This window comes from Macrobrachium rosenbergii, chromosome 16 (genome assembly GCF_040412425.1).
Source record: "Macrobrachium rosenbergii isolate ZJJX-2024 chromosome 16, ASM4041242v1, whole genome shotgun sequence".
In the NCBI taxonomy this organism is placed as follows: Eukaryota; Metazoa; Arthropoda; class Malacostraca; order Decapoda; family Palaemonidae; genus Macrobrachium; species Macrobrachium rosenbergii.
The window spans coordinates 13,052,472-13,067,921 of NC_089756.1; the positions used below are offsets into that span (position 1 = coordinate 13,052,472).

At 44.5% G+C, this 15,450-nt stretch overlaps 1 protein-coding gene across 2 annotated transcripts in view; it reads left to right on the forward strand.

The window, feature by feature from the left end:
* The window catches only part of LOC136847094 (synaptic vesicle 2-related protein), a 136,190-nt gene that overhangs the window by 94,431 nt on the left and 26,309 nt on the right, over positions 1-15,450 (forward strand). For both annotated transcript variants that reach the window (XM_067118397.1, XM_067118396.1), the window contains one exon: positions 8,744-8,864. In XM_067118397.1, coding sequence (XP_066974498.1) covers positions 8,744-8,864 — 121 coding nt within the window. The remainder of the gene's footprint in view (positions 1-8,743; positions 8,865-15,450) is intronic.

A 15,450-nucleotide genomic window follows, 5' to 3' on the forward strand; every position in this document is an offset into this window, starting at 1 on the left:
AGCTTGCAGACCTCTGGAGAGTCAGTGCTGTCATTGGCACAAAAGGTGCAGGCCCAGGAAAGCTTGCTCTCCGGATTCATCCAATCCGGAGCAGCACAACAATCACATGTTGTCCCGGATGCCTCCAAACTGCCCCCCTTTGATAAGGGAAACCCGTGGCGGGTGGCCTTGCATGCTCCCCTGCATAATGGCACACTGACCATTGAGGGTTTGGGCACTCGTCGTCTGGAAGAACTGGAGTTCTTTCCAGCCGACCTAGTGCCTCCCTATCCAGGCTTTGCCAGGTTAACGGGAGAAGCCTGGATTAGGTCTGATAAGGTCCCTAAAGAAACAGTCATCTTTCCCAGGGACCAAGCTCAATCCACCCTAATGCGCGCTCTCACCGAATGGGAGTGCGAGAACACGAAACTCACTCCCTTTAAGGGGAGTTTTACGATGTTCTCCGTAGGTGACGCCATCCCTACCCCCTGCACTACTAAGATTGCAGAGCTGACCCTCCAGGCTGGGATAGATGGCAAGCCCATGCCTCAACTCCGGGAGACAGATTCTACTTCCCTTCTCTTCCCCAGAGATTCGGAGTGTTGGTTGGGAGCTCCGGCAACTTTTACGGTGGGGAAACTCGATCCCGAGTGTGCCTCCACCCTGTTCAGCGAGCAACTTCCCAGAATTCCGGAGGCTCTGCTCAAGGCGGAGTTTGAGGCTAAGTGCAGGTTGAGTCGCTCCCTGCATTCCGTCACCATCTCGGAGGTAACGGCATTAGCTTATAATGACGAATCTCTGTTTCAGGTCCTCACGAAGTCGTTATTGGCGTCCTTCCAATCGGACCTTTATGACTTCGTGGTAGCAAGACAGAACTGCCGGAAACACATCTTCGCAGACGCCACCATCAGGCATGAGCCCAATAGACTCATGAAGAGCTCTATCTGGGGACCTAACCTCTTCCCAGAGGATGAGGTCAATAATGTTATGGCAGAGGCAACTAGAGCGAACCAGAGTCTTCGCTCTCGCTGGGGCCTTCCTTTCAAGAGGAAGTTCTCTGAGACCTCCGGACCTCAACCTAAAGAAAGGAAAAGGTTCAGGAGATTCCAGGGCTTTAAGAAACCTCAGGCTCAAACAGTGCTTCAGGCGGTACCGGTCTCACAGATCGGCCAGCCTTCTACATCCAAGTCACAACCTCAGCAGCAGTTCGTACTGATGCAGCCGGCTCAGCAAGCTTCTGCTCCGCCAGCCTTTGTGACGTCCCCAGCTTTCAACATCTCGTTTGAAAGCCAAGGGGCGTTTCGAGGCTACAATAGGCATGCGAGGGGAAGCAGGGCTAGAGCCGCCTACAGAGGTAGAGCAACATCCAGACCTCTCTCACGTGGAAGAGGAGGCCGTGGAAATAGAGGAAGTAAGGCCTCTCCCAATCAATGAGACCCCACAGGTAGGCGGGAGATTATATCTCTTCAGGGACCATTGGACCTTCAGCCCATGGGCCCACAGCATAATCTCCAAAGGTCTGGGATGGAGCTGGAGCAAGGGACCTCCTCCGCCAGTCAGATTCCATCAACATCCATCCAAAGACTTACTGGACTTTGCAAAAGAACTTCTGCAAAAGAAGGCAATAAAGAAAGTCAGACGCTTGAAATTTCAAGGCCGTCTGTTCAGTGTCCCGAAGAAAGACTCAGACAAACAAAGAGTAATTCTGGACCTGTCTCGTCTCAACTTATACATTCAATGCGACAAGTTTCGCATGCTTACAGTCTCGCAGGTACGGACCCTACTTCCCCGTGGGGCCATCACCACCTCTATAGATCTTTCAGACGCATATTATCACGTTCCGGTTGCGAGAAACTTCTCCCCTTACCTAGGGTTCAGACTAGGAAAACAAGCATACTCGTTCAGAGTCGTGCCATTCGGGCTCAACATAGCGCCCAGAATCTTTACCAAACTGGCAGAGACAGTAGTCCAAGAGCTACGGGCCCAAGGGATTATGCTGGCCACATATCTGGACGATTGGATAATTTGGGCATCCAACGTCAAGGAATGTCGAAAAGCAACTTTCACAGTAATCAACTTCTTGGAATACCTGGGTTTCCAAATAAACAGGAAGAAATCCCGTCTAGTTCCGGCGGCTCAATTTCAGTGGTTGGGAATCCAGTGGGACCTAAACACACACAAACTGTCACTTCCGCCAGCCAAAAGGAAGGAAATAGCCAAAGCTACCAGGCAGTTCCTCAAAAACAAAAGAGCCTCTCGTCGTACCCAGGAAAGAGTTCTAGGCTCTCTTCAGTTCGCTTCAGTAACAGACTTGCTGCTAAAAGCCAAACTGAAGGATATAAACAGGGTATGGCGGAAACGAGCCAACAGCAGAAACAGAGACAAGCTGTCTCTGATTCTGCAGATATTGAGGAAGAGGCTTCGACCATGGTCGACAGTCAAGAGTTTGGCAAGGTCAGTGTCTCTTCAATTTCCCCCTCCATCACTAGTCATCCATACGGATGCTTCCCTAAGCGGATGGGGAGGATACTCCCAACACAAGAAAGTTCAGGGAACATGGTCGACAGTATTCTGCCAGTTCCATATCAACATTCTAGAGGCAAAAAGTAAGTATACCTTAGTTTTACCAGACCACTGAGCTGATTAACAGCTCTCCTAGGGCTGGCCCGAAGGATTAGACTTATTTTACGTGGCTAAGAACCAATTGGTTACTTAGCAACGGGACCTACAGCTTATTGTGGAATCCGAACCACATTATAGCGAGAAATGAATTTCTATCACCAAAAATACATTCCTCTAACTCTTTATCAGCCGGCCGCGGGAATTGAACTCCGGTCCATCGAGCGACAGTCTGAAGCTCAACCGGTTCGGCTAACAAAGGGCTTCATTCTAGAGGCAATGGCAGTATTTCTAACATTAAAGAAACTGCGTCCAGCCAGGCAGATTCACATCAGACTGGTGCTAGACAGTGCAGTAGTGGTGCATTGCCTGAACAGAGGGGTCTCCAAGTCGAGCCATATCAATCAAGTAATGATTGCAATCTTCTCTCTGGCAAGGAAACATCTTTGGCACCTGTCAGCTACCCACCTGGCAGGTGTTCGGAATGTCATTGCAGATTCACTGTCCAGGGCAACCCCGCTGGAGTCGGAATGGTCCTTGGACAGGAAGTCATTCGAGTGGATTTGTCTTCAGGTACCGGGTCTCCAGGTAGACCTGTTTGCCACAGAGAACAACCACAAGCTTCCGTGTTACGTTGCTCCCAATCTAGATCCTCTAGCTCATTCCACAGATGCGATGTCAATCGACTGGAACAGATGGCAAAGGATCTATCTGTTTCCACCAATAAACCTGTTGATGAAAGTTTTACACAAACTCAGATCATTCAAAGGTCAAGTAGCACTTGTGGCACCCAACTGGCCGAAGAGCAGTTGGTTTCCTTTACTGCTAGAGGTGAAGCTCCGGCACAAACAGATCCCCAACCCAAGATTGACACAAGTAGTGCAAACTCGGACTGTGTCAGCTTCCTCAAGAATTCTGAATGCCGTAGCTTTATGGACTTCATGAAATTTGCAGCGCAGAAAGACGCTAACATTGACCCTCTTAATACACTGTTCATAGAGTCAGATAAGAGTGAATCTACTCTTAGACAGTATGACTCAGCAGTTAAAAAGTTAGCATTATTTCTGAGGGAATCTGAAGCTCATGAAATGACCACGAACCTAGCGATATCTTTCTTTAGATCATTATTTGAGAAAGGATTGGCCACTAGTACTATTACTATAACAAAATCTCCTTTAAGAAAAATATTTTTACATGGCTTTAATATTAACCTTACAGACTCATATTTTTCGTCAATTCCTAAAGCATGCGCTCGTCTTAGACCAGCAACCCGTCCACACACGTTTTCCTGGTACTTAAATGACGTACTTAGATTGGCATCAGACACTGATAACGATTTATGTTCATACCTGAGTCTGTTAAGGAAAACGTTATTCCTAGTAAGTCTAGCCTCAGGAGCTAGAATTTCTGAACTGTCTGCTCTTTCTAGAGAGCCGAATCATGTTGATTTCCTCCCGACAGGTGAAGTTCTGTTGTCTCCGGACCTCAGTTTTCTAGCAAAGAATGAGGATCCACAAAATAGATGGTCTCCTTGGAAGATTATTCCCCTTCCACAGGATCTGTCTTTATGTCCAGTCAATACTTTAAAAGCTTATTTAAATAGAACTTCTAAGAGAACTTCAGGCCCTCTTTTTGTTAGGGAAAATGGAGGTACCATTTCCTTAAAGGCCATCAGGCAACAAATTCTTTATTTTATTAAACAGGCAAACTCGGATTCAGTACCTCGGGTACATGATATTTGAGCGGTGGCCACCTCAGCTAACTATTTCCATAATATGAATTTTGATGACCTTAAAAAGTATACGGGCTGGAAATCACCAACAGTATTTAAACGCCACTATCTTAAGTCCCTAGAGGCTCTTAAATATTCCACAGTAGCTGCAGGAAGTATTGTTCCTCCTGGTCCAGCTCAAGACTAGTTTATGTATCTTCTTTGTCATTTTGGTTTGTAATCCTCGTTTACCTATTGGTATATTCTCTAGCCTACCTGCCTCGCTTGCTTGCCCTGCTTCTAGCCTTTAGGTCAGGCCTGCTTCACAGCCTGACTCCTACCCGTACCGCGGATATCCTGTTTTCATTCATAACTTGTTAGCCTTAAGTGTCTTGGTATTGGTTATTTTATAATTTTAGACTGTGTGCCTTATAGTTTTGATTATGTTGTGATCTTATAATTTGGGAGTATTAAAACACAGTAATTTTTCTCTTAGTTTTAGTTAGCTCCATTAAGGTAATCTTTGGGGCGTACCACCAAGCTCTTGTATGGCTGATTCTCTGTTACTATTTCACTGGGTGACACAGGTCGAGCCCAGAAAAGGGATTTTGACAAAGGAAAAATCTATTTCTGGGGGAAGACCTGTGTCACCCAGTGACCCATCCCTGCACTTCCTTTCCCACCCGGGTGGTATACCAAGCTTGGTGGGTGCTAATATTGGGATGAAAATGGCGGTCACGTGGGACACCTAGTGGGTGAGCGGGAGGCAATCCTTAGTACGGCACACCCAAATTTGGGTCTTTGAGAATAGAGAGATCTATAGGATGAAGATCTGTGATAGTGGTGTCCACTCACCCCTAGTGCATACCGACACCATTATGGTGCTCGATCCGGGTAACCCCGCATTGTGGATAGCTTTTTCTCTGGTATATTTAGCAATAGTTATACCTAGAAATGTGTGCTATTGGAACCATTTCACTGGGTGACACAGGTCTTCCCCCAGAAATAGATTTTTCCTTTGTCAAAATCCCTTTTTACCTATACCGTTTACAAACTGTAAATGCGCCATTCTAAAACATAGAGACATAGAGCATTTCAGAACAAAGAGAAAGTGACAGAATAAAGAAGTTTTTAATAATGAGGTTGAGAAGACTTCTAAAAATAGATAGGTGGAGTGGGGGAGAGAGTCACACACTCCTATATTCTTAAGTCAACCATTTATTTCTTTTTTTAAGGGTAATGTATTAAGCTAACTTTTAAATGAAAATACCGTAACTTTAATTTCATTTAAAAGTTAGTTTAATACTGAATTTCCATCTTTTGATACCTAATGTAAGAATAACTTTCTCTCTCTCTCTCTCTCTCTCTCTCTCTCTCTCTCTCTCTCTCTCTCTCTCTCTCTCCCCGTAATTATTCATAAATAATATCACTTGATATTTCAAGTAAGGACAATATCTCTCTCTATATATCTCTCTCTCTCTCTCGTGTTATTCTCTCAGTCTCCGTAATAATTGATAAATAATTTCACTCTCTTAAGTAAGGACAACCCTTATCTCTCTCTCTCTCTCTCTCTCTCTCTCTCTCTCTCTCTCTCTCTCTCTCTCTCTCTCTCTCTCTCTCTCTCATTCATAGTTAGCACTCACACATTTTTATAACTTATTAATTCTCTGTATGTCTTTACCTGTGCAGTAGATAGTTTAAATTGATCTAATTTGACCTGTATCGTCTACTAAGTGTAAATGCGCTAGTGTTGCAAATACGTTCTAAAACATAGAGACATAATAACTAAGAGTTGTATTAGTCAAAATATAAAACACTGTTTGTTCATGAAAAAGCATTTCAGAACAAAGAGAAAGAGACGCAGAATAAAGAAGTTGTTAAAAAGAAGTTGAGACGACTTCTAAAAATAGATCAGTTAGAAGGAGAGAGAGAGAGAGAAATTCTCTTCCAGCTCTCAATTTTTATGTCAACCATTTATTTTTCTTTTTTTAAGGGATGTATTAAGCTAACTTTTAAATGAAATTACAGTAACTTTAATTTCATTTAAAAGTTAACTTAATAATTTTGGAGCATGATTAGGGTCATATTTAGTGTTTAAACTTTAGAAATAAGCATTTATTAGCATTTTTAGAGACCATGCCAAACTTATGTGAAAACTCACACTGCGCATGGGGTTCTGGAACCTAACCTCGCGTAAGTATTTGCAGAAAATTCGCTCATTCACTGTATTTGTCACTGAGAATTGTTCACTAATTACTGTATTTTCATATTTTCATGACTAAATGCACTTCTTGTAATAAAACTATTAAAATACTCGGGTATAAGCATTTTTAGAGGTTTTTTTGCGTTTAAACTATCAAAATAGGCAATTCTAAGTGTTTTTAGAGGGGTTTTAAGTATTCGCGGATTTTAGCTATTTGAGGGAGGGTGCGGTATGCATCCCCTGCGAATACAGGGGGTTTAAGGACATGGCACTGTTTGTGTTAGTTTTATTGGATATGGCAAACTCCCAAGTAGTGATGGTATGTTTTGCTATAACTGGGCCATATGAGTTATATTTTATTGCTGTTTATGTATTTGTGATACAATATTCCAAGTAAGCCAAGAATCTTAGCATTTTGTATGTATTGCTACGAATGTCCGGGGGATACTTATTTGATTCTGGGCGGCAACAGATGAACGCAGGGAGTTCCTTTTTTTTTTTATTACACATCTGACTCAACATTAGGACACTTCTTAGCCAGACAAGGGAAATCTATGACTGAGGGCCTTCTTTATGTGAGGGAAAATTACGTAAACTCAAGAGTTCTCTTACTGATTATATTTACATAACAAACACAGATCAGAAGAATGACTGGGCAGGTAATAACAAGGGCCTGCTAAAATAACAAATCCTACGCAGAATAAATATTCTACGCTGACGATGTCTTCGTAACAGGGAACATCGCAATGGGAAGGGGAACTGCACATGGATCGGCCGAGAGATTCCACAGCCGAGGCTTATCTGCAAATATATGCAAGACGATTACTTGCAAGCAATAATAATAAGACATTCAAAGGGAGACTGAGGAATGCACAGATGGTGCCAAGTAACTCAATTCAACCCTAATGCATAATTATGTTAACACTGAATGTCCAACACAAATTACTGAAGGTGATCGCACAATGGAAAAAACAAATGAAATATTAGACAGAGAAATAACAGGAATTTTGATTGACTAAGAACCTTATTCCAGCACATTACCTTTGTCAAGATGACGGTGTCCTCGTTCAATAGGGCGCTGTGATGGTGGAGGGAATTATAATGCCACTACAAAGTATACTGGTTTGAGCCCTGGGGTCAAACACGGGTTCAGAGCCTCGGGTCGTATTCTGAGCATTCTCTCTCTCGATTTCTGTTACATCGCCTATAAATAACCTTCGGGGATTACGCTGGGGTGTCCAACTAGGTGGCGCAAATGTCAGTCTTCGTCACGTTTTCTATAATGACGACCGCATGGCGTCAGTTAACCCTCATGGAGGGTTCAGAATGAGGGGGGGGGACAACTTTCTCTTTTTGGCTCCTCCCTTGCCTTGCTTGATGCTGGGAAGGTATCTGGAATTAGGCATAAAAGGCAATCACCTTGAACAGAGAGAGGGGTTAGGCTTAACCATTTTGGGGAATGAAGGAGAGAGTTTATGAAGGGGCAAGTGGAAACCCACAGTTCTAGTAATTGATAAGTGGAATTAAATTTTTGTTCTTTCTCAGTTACGTTATAGATGTAAAAACGGGTGAGGTTGCGAGGAAAAGGGGTCCCGTCCATTGCAGTATGTAGTTGCACCTTTCCAAAAATCATCATCTTTTAAACATTTCAGTTACATCTTTTTTTTTATTCTATTAACACAATGTCAGCTGCGTAAATATTTCCCAGTGACATCCTGTCTGCACACCTTTGTAGCTTCTAACATTAACATAATGAGCATGATAGGGGTATTGCTGATCATTTACAAGCACCAACATTGTTTTTGGATTTTTCTCACACATACAACTGTTTTCATCCTAGTTCTTGTGATGTAGTAGTGTCACATGATCAGCAAGTTTTTAAATTTTTATTTCTGTTCTTTCTGCTTTTATTACAACAGTAATAAAAAATGATCAAGTAAATTAGGAACAAAGCTGATTTTGTTTAAGCCAAGTGCCCTTTTAAGAAAAACTGTTGGAACAGTACAGTAATTATGATTATTTTCTGTACCTGTGGGTATGAGCAGAACATTAACCCTCTAAGTCACTGATTACCAGCTCTACCAAGTAAAAGCTTTAATTTGCTCTAGGAAATTTTTTTTCTTTAAAATGTTTAAAGTAGTACACTGTATATGATTTGTTTCCTCAGATAAAAAGTATTTTTTTATTTTCGTTTTTTAACATCATTCCATTTCACTGATACTCTTTTCTAGGAAAACCTATGTTATTGGGTAGGTTGATTGTGGACGATGTTGCTCAGATGAATCGTGGAAGGATAAGAGATTTGCTTGTGCAAGACCTCAAGTGGACAACACTCCTTTTGTGGTTCATCTGGTGAGCATTACCATCAGTACACTACATTGTAAAATAGCCGCACATTATCCCAACTCTTGGTGTTTTTGCAGTCACTGCATGTTGCTGTATTTAACATTTACCTTGCAAAAGTAAAGTTGGAATCTTTTAAATATTTAGATTTTATGTTTAATTAACTTCTTGAGGAAATTACTGTATTTAGCCCCAGAATCTACCTGTTGTGTAGATAAATAGTGTTTAGGTCTCAAGATGCTTTAATAAACCTGTCAGCAAGGCTTTCCACTTGAACCTTCTAAAATTGATTCCACGAAGTGCAGGTAAAGTACTGTACTGTATATGGAAAGGTTCCACACTGTAAGTAAAATACTGTATCTTCTTCTGGAGTTGGGTGTTATTTTTGTGGTATATAAGACTAAATAGCCAAAAGGATTTCCTGTTGTGCATAAAGTCACCTGAAGCATATGTGATGTAATTTGTGTTGTTCGTTAATGCTTATATTACAGAGGTTTATATCTTCATTGTAAGAGGAAGAGTACATTCAGGAAAGTAGCTATGTAAATACATCATCCATTGGCTCTCCTACCAGCAGCACAGAGCCAATGACAGTAATAACAAGTATCATAACTTCAGTTCACTACCGTTCCCCTTCAAAGTCATCTGTACCAGTCAGTACTTCCTGCCAGGGGTATACCGGATCACCAGGAAATCTCTAGTTCAGGTGCTAACCCCCTGAAGGCCTGTAAACTGACAACTAATGTGTTGCAATAAGAGGTGCAGTAAGCAGTGATGATGGTTCATAATCTGTGGTATATATAAGAGCAGTTGTGAGATGGCATATTTTGCTATAATATCAGCCCATAAAGGAAATGCTTAATATATATATCTCTATGGAAAGTTTTCCTATTCAGTAAATTCATATTGAAAATTTTAATATACTGTACTTAGTATTTCCTTCAGGGGGCTGATAATTTAATGAAGTATGCCTTCTCAAAGCTGCATACCATTTATATACCACAAAATATAGACCATCATCAGGGCTTACTGCACCTTTGATTGCAAAACCATAGTTGTGAGTTTACAGGCCTTCAAGGAGATAGTATCTTAATTAGAGATGTTGTGGTGGTCAAGTATGCCCTGAGCAGGAAGTACTGACTTATGAAGAGAAGATGGTGAGAGTGATGATGATGACTCTTTGAAGGGGAATGGTAGTGAACAGTTGATGATACTTGCAGCTGGAAGGGAGCTGGTGGTTAAGATATTTTTATGTTCCTACACAGTATACAAACCATCGGTCCTTTACATGAGGAATTACTTTCAGTGAAGCTGGAATGGCCATTAAACTTTAAAACACGGTTAGGCAGTTAACTACATCTGGTAGGCGGGTGCCCCGCCTGCCCGGGTGTAAACATTCCAATTTGCTTTTAGCTATTGTATGATGCAGATGCGTTTCTTGAATTGACTTGTAATGAGCGTTGTTCCTGGTCACCTGTGAAGTGGGTGAAGTTTAAGGGCAGGAGGCAATACAAGAAGAAGGCTTCCAAAGTGTTGTCCAGTCGTTACACGCCGCCGACTACACATTTGGTAGCCGACCCTTCTTCTTTGTTTCTCTCTCCTGCTGAACTTCCCTGTTTGGTTGTCTCTTCTTCGGGAGTGGCTTTTCCCTCTTTGTCTTCACTTGCTTCATCAGGTGAAGATCGTCGGGGTGGGGTGAGCGATCAGGATGACCATGGTTCGGGGGTCTCCACTCACTCCGAGGGGGAAGTTTCTCCCTCAGAGCAAGAGGAGTCTCCCTCCCCTTACCCAACTTTGTCTTCTCTAGGTCAGGCGGACAAGCTCCAGGAGACTTGGGTCTCCTTGGGGCTCTCAGGTGTCCCTTCAGTGCAAGGGCTCTTGGCACACTTGAAGGCCTTGCACACTTCAGACTTCCCTGTTGTGACCCACGCCTCAGTCATTGCTACCACTTCCATGGTGTCAACCCATGCACCAAGCCTGACGACTTGGCGGTGGTGGACCGGACAGCGCCTCAAGCTCCTGCTGTGGGTTATGCTATTACTCTCCCACCTACTGTGTTCGCTGTTCCTGCTGCTATTGCTGCCCCTGCTGCTTCTGCTGCCCTGGCTACTCCTGCTGTGCCTGTTGTTCCTCCTGCTCCCTCCTGTATGGGAGACCAGTTGCTAACCGCCATCCTGAGAAAGATGTTGAAGAAGAAATCAAAGAAGAGGAGTTGTAAGGTGTCATCATTGTCTTGTTCGTCTGCATCTGCTGCCTCCTCCCTTTCTTCTGAAGCTTGCCAGCCAAATAAGAAGGCTGCTTCTCCCCCTCTTAAGAAGGCCTGCCATGGAACCTCTAAGGGACTGCCTCCCTCCACAGGGGAGGCATAGGGATCTCTCGTTGGCTCTCCCCAGTCCACGTACTCAGGAACTGTCTCGCATACTTCTCCGAAGTCTCATGACTCGGGAACCTCAAGTACGTGAACTCGCGCACTCGAAACCAGCTCTAGGAAGTTCTCTTCCAAGATTGGTACTGTGCCTGCCTCTTCCCATGTTTCTTCAGACACTTGGGTAGAGGCAGCTCCCTTTGATCGTTTTGTAAATGGTTTGTGAGCTTTGAGTGCTCAACAAGGTCGAGTCACTTTGGGTACCCGGGTTTCTCTGGAACCTCAAGTACCCCAAACCTGGTCTGGTTCAGGCACAGGACAAGAGAAAGTGACGAAGCATGCAGGTGCTTTGTCACTTCATGCTGGTACTGCTTCGAGTACTCGGATGGAATCCCAGCCTAGATGTCTGCATTAAAAGAGACAAAGAAGAAAGATCGTCCGGGAGAAGAAGTCAGAAACAAGTTTTTGGAGCATGATGAGAGGCCTATAAATGACAGGAAAATCTATGCTGACTGACCAAAATCGGAAGATGGAGTAGGATGTGCAGAGGTGTGTGAGGGGGAATCATATATAAAAAAGTTTTCAGACTCCTCATCCATATTCACTGCTGAAGCAACAGCCATAGTTGATGCTTTAAATCTTGCATCTGATAAGAAATTTAAATCCACAGTAATATATAGTGACTCAAGGAGTGTTTTAGAAGCCCTAAAGAAGTTTAGTCCTACCCATCCCTTAGTTCAAAAGGCTCAGGAATGGCTTTTTTTCTCTCTGTTCGCTACAGATCAGTAAAGTTTTGTTGGATTCATGGGCACACTGGTCTAGAAGGGAACGAACTGGCTGAAAGTAAAGCAAAGGATGCCGCAAGGTGTGATTTCTTAACTAATAAGGTGCCACATTTGGATATGCGCCCAGTTATCAGACGATACACGTACAAAATGGCAGCAGAGATGGACTTCCCCTGTTTTATCCACAAATAGGAAGTACAGAAACATTAGAAAAAGTATCAATTTTTGGAGTTCGGGTTTTAATTGTAACAGAAGATTTGAGATCATCCTAACACGGCTTAGGATTGGCCATACCCACTTCACTCATAGCTATATTTTAGAGGGAACCAGTGCCCCAGTTTGTGCTCACTGTGGTGGTCAGCTATCCGTTGAGCACATGCTGGTGCACTGTCCTAAATTTAATCACCTTAGAGCAAAGTACTTATTAACTGGGAAGAGTATTTTAGAAATTTTAAATGGTGACGTTGTGGTAGATAAGCTTATGAGTTATCGGAAAGAATCAGGTTATTTTAATGAGATATGATTCCAGTATATTTAATAAAGATTTTAGTCATATTTGTTCTTATACTATGTATATATTTTGAATATAAAAGTTTAATACAGGCAGTCCCTGGTTAATGGCGGGCTTGGTTAACAGGTGCTGATAATTGGGTATTGGCGCCAATACATACCTAACAGAGGCGCCGATAACTGAAAATCCGTGCTGAAAAAAACCCGAAAATCGCCGATTTTCGGTTTATCACACCCTCAGAACGGAACCCCTGCCGTTAACTGGCGACTGCCTGTATATACTTATTTTTTGTTTGTTCTATCTAACATCATTCTTCATTTTTCACATTCATATTTTAACACTGAATTTTATTAGTATATCATCATTCACCTATTCATTATCAATCATATTAACCCTTAAACGCCTGTTGGACGTTTTAAACGTCGTCCAAAATTGTCTGTCGAATGCCGAGTGGACGTCGCAAACGTCGACTGAAAATGCTTTTTTTAAATATTCGCGGAAAAATAATTATAGGCCTAGTTTGCGGAAGATTTCAAATCCCGCGCCTCGGCGGATGCTGGGAGTTCACGGATCCAGCTGTTGTTTTGTTTCTGAGCGTCACCCAGACGCGCATGCGCGAATTTCCCCCATCTCGCATCAGAGGGCATCAGAGCAGCACCTTGCGGGAGCGATATTTTGACGCAGACGTGTTTTGTTGAACTTTTGCGAGTGTTAGCGTATTCGTGCTGCAACAGAACGTTTGCAGAGATGTCACAAAGGCGTCAGAACCGTGAAAGGCGCATACTGCCTGTCGGAAGTGAGCTTGTGAGGCGAGTTTTAGACTGGGATGCTGGAGAAGGACCCAGCAACCAAAGTGACCCAGCTCCTCAGCGGCGTGTTGTTCGCCCATCGTGTGACCTATGGCGACCAAGGACCACATCCTGTTCCTTTTTTAATGCTAGGAAGCATCGGGGTGTCCTGAGGGGCATCCGAAAACATTTGGGAGGCCTCCAACAGAAGGACATAGACGAGTACTTGTCGGAGCTCGATCGAGAGCAGGTGGGAAGTCCTGATTTCGGTGGTAGCTGGTCATCTAGCGATGAGGACATCACGCCTGATGTCAGCGATGACGAGTATTTGCCCCCAATGTCCGTGCGGGATCCACAGGAGGAAAGCGAACTAGAATTTAGTGGTTTTGGTGCTTATGAGGGAGAAAGTGAGATGGAGGAGGAGGAGGATGCCCCGATTGTGGCTGGTGGGGACGATACCGAAAGTGATGGCGAAAGTGAAGGAGACGGCCCTGCTGGGAGTGTGGGAGTGCGAAGACGTGCCCGTGCGCGAGCGCAAACCCGTAGAAGGTCGCAACGTCGCGGCAGCTCGGGTGAAGGTCGTTCGTCCGAAAGTGATAAGGGGTGGTTGGAGGACCCCACCCCACCTAACATGCACCCATTCACGGCAGTACCTGGACTGACCATCCCTGTGCCTCTCACGGCACTGGGGTTCATTCAGCTTTTCCTGACACGGGAATTGCTGGAATTCCTGGTTGCGGAGACAGCAGATTACGCTCGGTACTGCCGTGAGGAATTGCAGATGACGTTGTTGCACCGCTGGCGGGGCTGCAACCTCACGGACATAGCGCATTTTTTGGGGCTCCACATATTCTTTGGAATGATGCCTGCTGCCGACGTCAGGCAATATTGGAGGCGGAATTTTTTTTTAAGTACGCCCAATGTGGCCGGCAGTATGTCCCGTGATAGTTTCCTGGCGTTGGACAGGTATTTCAATGCCTTCAACCGAAGGGCTATACCCCGGAATAACCCCGACCGCCTCATCTTAGTCCGCCCAGTGTTGGAGTTCATTCGTGAACGGTGCCAGACTCTCGTGGTTCCTTCGAAGAACCTTTCTTTGGATGAGGGTATGATGCCATACAAAGGGCGTCTTAAGTATAAAAGTGTACAACCCGAAGAAGCCAAAGAAATATGGTGTAAAGTTATTTTTTATTACGGAAGCCAACACTGGATACGTCGTGGACTTCTTGGTGTATTCTGGGGTCTTCTCCACGCTGCGTGACACTGTCTTCGGTCTTGTGAATCGTTTCCGTAACCACCTGTTTATGGATAATTATTATAACTTGGTATCCCTGGCCCAGGAACTGTATGAAGCAGGTGTGCACGTCAGTGGTACCCTTCGGTTGGTGCGTGGGGCCCCGAATGTCCTCAAGAGGTTTGCTAGCCACCCGCAACATCTTACAAGAGGAGAGACAGAGTGGCGGCGGAAGGGAGATGTCTTCGTCATCTGTTGGAAGGGGGTCCGAGTCGTGCCCATGATTACGAGGAGTCATGAGCCCATCCAAGAAGAGATCACCCAGCGGAAGAAGACACGCCGGCAGGGCCGAGTTACGTTTGAGGAGTTTCGTGTCCAGCACCCTACTGTCATTGGACACTACAACAGGCATATGGGAGGAGTTGATCTCTTTGATCAACTCATCCAGTATTATCCATTCGCCAGGAGAACCAGGAGGTGGACACAGAAGCTCCTCAAATACCTCCTTCAGTTGGCCCTCCAGAATGCCTACATCATTTACTGTGGGTATAATTCGGACGCTCGGAGGTTGACCCACATCCAGTTTCTTGAGGTGGCTGGGAATGCCCTCATAAACTTCGATCCGGAGGAGTGGCCTTCCAACGCCGCCCTCCTGCCCCGAGCTCCAGCTCTGCCCCGAGAGGAAAGGGCAGATGTCGCTAGGTACCCCGACCTCAGAATTCCTGATCCTGCCGACGCCGCCCCTGCTGCCGCCGACCTTGATGATGACGCCGCCCCTCGAATTCCAGTGTCCCATCGGGTAGCCGACCCTGTGTGTCGGCTGCAGCCAGGAGATCACACACTGGAGCTAATAGAAGGGGGCAAACAGAAACGGTGCCGGGTGTGCCATATGAATGGCAAAAGGAGAGACAG